The 7806-nt window shown below is 44.9% G+C and overlaps 1 protein-coding gene across 1 annotated transcript; it reads left to right on the top strand.

Moving 5' to 3' along the window:
- Nucleotides 1-1269: 1269 nt before the first annotated feature.
- On the top strand, nt 1270-7477 carry LOC100194211 (Sigma factor sigB regulation protein rsbQ). The gene is made up of 2 exons (NM_001139253.2): nt 1270-1899; nt 6525-7477. Exons 1-2 carry the CDS (start codon nt 1529-1531, stop codon nt 6967-6969), a joined length of 816 nt encoding a protein of 271 aa, NP_001132725.1. The 5' UTR covers nt 1270-1528; the 3' UTR covers nt 6970-7477.
- The last annotated feature ends 329 nt before the right edge of the window (nt 7478-7806 follow it).

Here is a 7806-nt window from a genome sequence, read left to right as displayed (position 1 = left end):
TATGTAGATCTGGTCTGTCTCGTATAGGCAACCAAACACAGTGTGCAGAGCCTGGTTGTGCTCGAGCGGGCAACCAAACATATGGTATATGAATCCATCTCAATTCATATGTTTTGGAATGGAAAATTGACTCATATTCTCTTCAATTCACTCTAGCACATGTAAATTATGATGGGTATAAATGCAGCTAAATAAGTTGTCACGGATGAGGATCGATTTTCCTAGTGAGATGGCCAAGCTTTGGTGGAGCTGGTTCTAACAGAATTTAGACTAAATAAGGTGTTGAGTTGGTGTGTGTTGTGCAATATATCTCTTAAAAAATCATGAATATGCAGGTCCTGAGTATATACCAAGGTGATCGGTGTGGTGAGTGGTGACCGTGAGGATGAAGTAGTTAGTGATGAAAACTGAATACGGAGACTTCGATCAAACGGCTAAAATACCGGAGGACGAATTAAAAGATGGCTAAAAAACATGTAGAGGTTTGTTAGGCATGTACTCTCTCTATATTTTTTATTAGGTATTTTAACCTAGATACCAAGACGCCTACTGATAGGGGTACATGATGAGCAGAGCTAGACTAAAGCATCAACATGTTCGTTTGACTTTAATCTCTATTGACTTCTACTGTTTTTATAGTGTTTTGATCTCTATGAATTACATTTAAATAACTGGCTTTAATTCCAAGCGAACGATCCCGCATAATTGGTCCTTTAAAAACTCTATTTTTTTTCTTTTTCTGAAGTCCACATTTTAGTATTTTTCTTTAAGATTGGTCGGTTTTTGTTGATCGTCGTGCTCGATCTAGGGAATGAGATGCATACAAAAATCTTAAACCTTTGCACACAGGATCTCTCGGTAATACCTACATGAGGCAGGCAAGCTATCTGCATAATTTGATGATTTTTGGACTTTATTTTCTTGTGTTTTAACCTTTTTTCTTCCATAGTTTTCAGTTTGAAATCCGCGAAGTCAGTTGACTCGGTTCTCTCAAATGAACCAGTACGCTCCGACGTACGAGCACGCATTTGCAATTTGCAGATATTTTAGAGGATGTAATGGCAAACTGGCAATGGCAACTCCAGGGTGTATAGGCGATACGATATCCATCTACATCTAGTATTCCGTTAACTAAAATAGTGGGGCCCCCAGGGGAAGGCCCGCCGAGGCCGAGCAGAGGAAACCTACCAAGTGGCAACAACAGTCCGGTCCGGTGCGGTCGCCCCCACCAAACCGCCCCGCCGAGCGACCCAGTCCGTCAGCGAGCACCCCTGTCGCCGAAGCCCAGGCAGCAGCAGCGGGCAGGGGCGTCCGTCCGGTCCGCGCGCGTTCGTTCCCCTCCCCGACCGGCAGATTCCCCGTCCACGCCCCCGCCTTAAAACGCCCGCCACTAATCCCGTTTCTCACTGCCCTTCCGCGGCTGTGCTGTGCTCTGCTCTGCTCTGCTCCCCGTCTTTCCTCCTCTCCCGGTCTTTCCTCCTCTCCCCTTCCCGCCCAGCGCGTCCCCACGAGGAACCAACCCCGCGGCATGGGGATCGTGGAGGAGGCGCACAACCTGCGAGTGGTGGGCGAGGGGAAGCGCGGGGTCATCGTGCTGGCGCACGGCTTCGGCACCGACCAGTCCGTGTGGAAGCACCTGGTGCCGCACCTCGTCGCCGACTACCGCGTCGTGCTCTTCGACACCATGGGCGCCGGCCCCACCAACCCGGACTACTTCGACTTCTCCCGCTACGCCACGCTCGAGGGCTACGCGCTCGACCTCCTCGCCATCCTCCAGGAGCTCGGCGTCCGCTCCTGCATCTACGTCGGCCACTCCGTCTCCGCGGTCATCGGCGCGCTCGCCTCCATCTCCAGGCCTGACCTCTTCACCAAGCTCGTGCTCCTCTCCGCGTCCCCAAGGTAACTTTATCCAATTCGTTCGTTCAATTTAGTCCCCCCCGCTTGCTTCCTTGCTCGCTCGCTCGCTCGTGCTAAATTCCCCTTTGTTTTTTCTTACCTGTATTGTTATGCTTCCTGCTCTGCTCACAATCCATACTATCACGATCGGGAACAGGGGAACGAATCCACTGTGGCAGCTCCTGATTTCCCTGTTGTTGTGCTTTAATTTTGGTGAGTTGAGCTATATTACGCTCTCTAGACTCTAGGAACTAAGGTACCAGCACGGCCCCCCCTAGCCCCGTCCCCATGACGGCAACTTTTCGGTTTCGGGGAATTAGAGCCCTGTGAAGGACGTGGAACAGAAATCCTGTACTGTATATGGCTGTCAACATGTATGGCTCGTGGTCCACTCTGTGTCTGCGACTAGAGTAGGACCTCCTAGAGTAGCGTGTGGGCATCTTTTCTGGAAGGATCCACTCTTATCGATACTCGAAAACTTTTGATAGCTGTGACTGTGCTCTGTCACTTATCATCGCACTATTTAGAACATGAGGAACGCATATTGGATTAATCTTTCCAAATCAGGTGGTGCGGCATGGGCCGCCCTGATGGTGATACATTTGTGGATGATGGTGATCAATCATCTACAAGTACTCAGAGCTGTTAACATGATCTGTAATTTAAATGTGGTTGCAGATTTGAGTGTTCTACTGTTGGATCTGAAATTCAACAGTTGTGTTGAGAAGGAAATAGGGCTGTCATAATAACTAAGGATAAGGTGCAGTAGACAATATATGCAAGGTTACTTTTTTCTCTAGCATACGATTGGTCTTGTCACTAAAATTTACAGAACTGAAATCCTAGTCCTAGTTGTAGATCGATCATTTTAAACAAGTGGGCAATTGGTAGTTACCATAATTCAGTCAGGGCCATCCCGGACTCCGGGTATTTTGGGTGGCCTGCCCAAAACGCAGCAAAAAGTATTAAGTAATAGTATGTATACATGTACATATAATATAATGGCGAATAAATATTGTATCGGTTACATAATCTTCATTTAGAAAGCATTATTCTTCTAGTGTTCTTCAAAATAAAATCTCTAATGATATTTTCGTATTCAATTTTCCCAACCATTTTAGTGTTGTTTGGTATTACAAACAATGCATTAATTTTTTTGTATCATTATATAACTATTGGAACTAGGGTTACAGAGGTAGTACAAGTGGTGACCCTAGCGCTTGGGCGCCATCGTCCTAGGGTTAGGGCTGCTTCTTGGGGAAAGCATGGTACTGTTCATCGCAGGTGAATAGTAGGCGAAGGGGGAAAGCACGAGCAAGATACTTGTCTGCTTGATTCATTCATTAACCGAAGGAGTATATTATATGGCTGAGATAGCAGCCTCTAACAAACTATTCAACTCTATCCAAGACTAACAAACCAATGCTTATCCAACCAAACAAACTAACCAACTCTATCCAAGACTAACAAACCAATTGTTATCCAAACAAACTAACTAATTCTAACTAGGGCTGCTGGGCTCCCGAACTACTGCTCCTAGACGCCATTTCTAGCCACTTGTATCGCGATGGCGATGCTGATATGGGATGCCGGTCATAACAGCTCTCCTGGCCTCCAAAAACAACTTGTCCTCGAGCTGGACAACGAGATAAGACGCCTTGAATTGCTCCAAAGGTTCCCATGTAGCTTCTTCTGGTGACAGTCCTGCCTAGTGAATGACTCCATGCCATATGCCGCGGCGGAGCTTGGTGCACAACACCTGCTGGGGAACTGGAAGTAGTCGTCCTTGTTCCAGTATCGGTAAGGGAAGGGGTCCCTCCGGAGGTGCACCATGAAATGGCTTGAGGAGACTAACATGAAACACGTCGTGTAGACGGGCGCCCTCGGGCAGGTGTAGGCGATATGCCACAGTCCCAACACGCTAGTGGCGGACCTAGAAAATTTGGAGAGCCTGGACGTTTGCATTGTGAGTCAGGCCTTGGCCATTGTTGCCTACACCAAACTGTGTTTCACCTTTAGAATATGTATATCTTTCCACAACATATGGCAGCGGAGCCCGAGCAGCCGCCAGGGCTAGCCGGGCGGTGAGTCCGCCACTGCAACACGCTCCAACACCTAGCACGGTCTAGCATACTGGGTACCCAGCTTGACGTTGGGGCGATGTACCAAGGACGCGGCCTGGATGTGGAGAAGGTGCAACCAGACCTAGTCGCTCACCGCAAACTCCCTGTCGCAATGGTGGTCATCATACTGGTGTTGGGTGTACGTTTGAGCCTAGAGAAGCCGGTCATGGCCGTTTTCCAAAAAGAGGTCCCGCTCACGAAGGAGGTCATCAACCGTCCGCGTGCGCGCCGTGCCTGCAGTGAAGGGCACAATGGTTCGCGACCATACACCACCTGGAACTAGGGGTGGTAATGGGCTCTAGATTTTACACTATAAAAATTAAGGATCGAATCGGATTAGGATCGGATGCTATTTCTATTTATTTTTAAACTAGAATTAATTAAGGCCCTAACTTATTGTGAAGAAACATTTGGATCGTGACCCATTATCACCCTTACCTACAACGGTGTGGTGCGCAATGCCATATGGAACACCGTGTTGTAGCAGTATTTAGCCCACGACAGTCAGTCAACCCTGTTGAAGTGTATAAGTGGATTGACTATCTTCTCCCCTCACCTTAAGCTTTTGATTGAACTAGTTAGTGTGTCCACTATAACATGGTATCAAAGCTAGAGAGCTTTTGAGTTGAACTGCTTAGTGCGTCCACTCTAACATGGTATCAAAGTAGATGTCTCGAGTTCGACTCCTAGCAGAGGCTTTATTTATGCCTTCACCCATTTATTTCTACGTTTGCTCATTTCTCTCTGGCTGCACGTGAGTGGGTGTTGAAGTGTATAAGTAGATTGACTAACTTCTCCCCTCAGTTTAAGCTTTTGTGTTGGACTGGTTAGTGCGTCCACTCTAACGAATCCAAGTCCGCGGTGAAACATGTGGAAATATAACTGCAACAAAAGGAAGTGTTGTTGATAATCATTTGTGATACATTTAGTTATGCTTCAGGTATAGTGCTTCAAAAACACATATATAGTTAAAACACAGATAGTTTATATGTCAAGGCAGAAAACTGGCCCTTCCTAAGTTCTTATGGAAATCAACGCAAAATTAGATTATGAAATGGGAACTTCTGCGTTCTTGAAATAAAGTGTTAGTTGAGTAATCAATTTTGTCTGTATGTTTGCAAAATTTTGTTTCATGTATAGCACTGCCACAGCAATGATCAGCTTACAAATTGTCACGTTCTCTCAATCCATTCATGTTAGCATTTTCTTTGCATAGAAACAAAATAGGAAATCATATGGATTGGATTTGTGATTTAAGTTCGACTTATACTAACTTGCAAGCAAGAAAAACGCAAGAGTGCACACTTCTTGATACATTGATGTTTGAAGTTCATTTTATTGTGTAACGCAATAACTGAATCCTTTTAGAATGCTCTCTGTCTCATGTCTCGTTTTCCTGAAAAACTACTAACATTTATTTCCTTTCATTTAATTTCTCTCAATTAGAAATTATGCGCTTTTTGGAGGAGACAATAACAACTTCAGATGTGTGGAAGCCAATGAACTTGTGCTCTTAGCAAACTCTTAGGAATTATTTCTAACTGATCCCTGAATGGGAGTTCAAGTTCCAGATTTTACATGGATACAACAGATATAACCTTCGTAATAATTTTCGTGGCCTTTTATTTTGATTAGTAATCCACAGTTTCCACATTTTACTTGAGTGAAATACTGAAGTTCTCAAGTTGGAAACCCTTTTGCCTGGCTTGAATCCCTGATACATATATAGTTTCCAACAGTTTAGTTCTCAAGTACACAAATGTGCAAGCATAGTGTCTAAACTGCAATTCTATTGAGAAACAACATGATTTACTTGTGTAGTAATTTGCAAATGCCACAAGGGTCATTTTTCTGAAGTTATTCTGAGCTGATTGTCTTGCAACAAAATTCAGATCATAGTGAAGCATTGGCATTTGATCTATAAATTAACATCATATTGCACTAGGGTAGCCCCTCCTTATATGATTACATGCCAGTGTTCTTTGCAATAAAGTTAGGTTTCAGAGGCATTAAATCACAATTTTGTCTCAAGTCACAGCTTCATTTGAACCTTCCTTAGATATGGTAAAACCTAGATGTGAATTTCACTTCTGCTACTCGATAAGTTTCTTTTTTATATGATGCATCATTTCTTATGAAAAGATGCTAGTGTCGTGACCATCATCTGAACTCTGCAATTCATCTTCCACTGCAAATGGAACTGAAGACCATGTTTGTCATCTAGTGGTAGTGAACAGCATCTGAATATCTGAAATATCCTCTTTTTTTTTTGTCCCAGGACTTTGTTCTCGAATTGGTCGCGCTCTTTGGATCTCTATTCTGTTCTATCTTTTCTGGATTTGTTCACATATTAACTGTATCTTCTATATTTCTCTCTCGAAAGTTTTAGGGGGGGGGGGGTGTGGTTCCTCATTAGACTTGTATGAAGTTTTTACATTATTCTCCTTTGCCAGTTAGCATCTTGTATTTACCCTCACCAATTCAGCTCTGTCTTTGACCAAATAGGTACCTCAATGATGTGGACTACTATGGCGGGTTTGAGCAAGATGAGCTTGATGAGCTGTTTGAGGCGATGCGATCAAACTACAAGGCCTGGTGCTCAGGTTTTGCGCCCCTGTGTGTTGGCGGAGACATGGAATCAGTGGCAGTTCAGGAGTTTAGCAGGACGCTCTTCAATATACGTCCGGACATTGCGCTTAGTGTTGCCCAGACGATCTTCCAGAGCGACGTGCGCAGCCTCCTCCCGCACGTCACTGTCCCATGCCACATTGTTCAGAGCACCAAGGATCTCGCGGTGCCGGTCGTGGTGTCTGAGTACCTGCACAGGCACCTTGGTGGCGACTCCATCGTGGAGGTGATGCCCTCTGAAGGCCATCTTCCCCAGCTTAGCTCTCCGGACATTGTAATCCCTGTCTTACTCCGACACATCCAGCACGATATCGCAGTCTAGGTTGGTCAATCGTTCCTCCAAGACGATGAGCATCCGAAGCTGTCTACTTGTCTGTTTGTATCTTGCTTAATTGTTCAACGTAGGATCGCATCTATTTGATGTTCTAATAAGGTTTCAAAGGTGTTATGTAGTGTTGGCGGTGGAAAGTGTAGCATATATGTATGTGTTATCCATTGGTCGTCTAATGTAGGCTACCATGTTGGATGCTCTGACATCTGAAGTCCTTCAGAAGCTCTTCATGTCATTTGTGTTCTTTTTTTTCCCGTATGAAATTACCATCTTGTATATGTTGGTGTCGATGATCATCATTTGGGGCTGTAGGATCGATGTGCTTGTATAGTTCTGGGTTCTTTGCGAAGGAGATAGATCGGACCAAATTAGCAAGGAACTCCTTCCATGTGTATGAAAAAAAAAACCAATGTAATTGCAAGTTATTCAAACTCAGTTGTACCAAACGTCCAAACCTGATTATTGAAACAGGTTGTTATCGGTCGCTGTGATTCGAGAAGTCACTGCCTATGCTGAAGTTTTATAAGAATCCGATTCTGTTCATAGGTTCTATTCTTGTTTCCCCAGCTGTACTTTTGTCTTGGCCCACTTACAGACATGCTGCATGTGTGGTCGAAGATTATTGAAGAAGGGATATATAACGATGTTCTCCAGATGCATTTGTTTTCATTCTTCTCCTCGAAAAGAATTCGGTCCATTCTTGCGCATGATTGGCTTATTTGGGAATTGTTGAGCACCGTTTTGAGCTGGCGGACGGTCCGGCCCTGAGGTCGGACGGTCCGCGGTCTGGACGGTCCGCGCATGCGCAGAACAGTTTAGGGTTCCGAG

This window comes from Zea mays, chromosome 1 (genome assembly GCF_902167145.1).
Source record: "Zea mays cultivar B73 chromosome 1, Zm-B73-REFERENCE-NAM-5.0, whole genome shotgun sequence".
In the NCBI taxonomy this organism is placed as follows: Eukaryota; Viridiplantae; Streptophyta; class Magnoliopsida; order Poales; family Poaceae; genus Zea; species Zea mays.
This window is presented reverse-complemented; position numbering and strand designations above follow the sequence as displayed.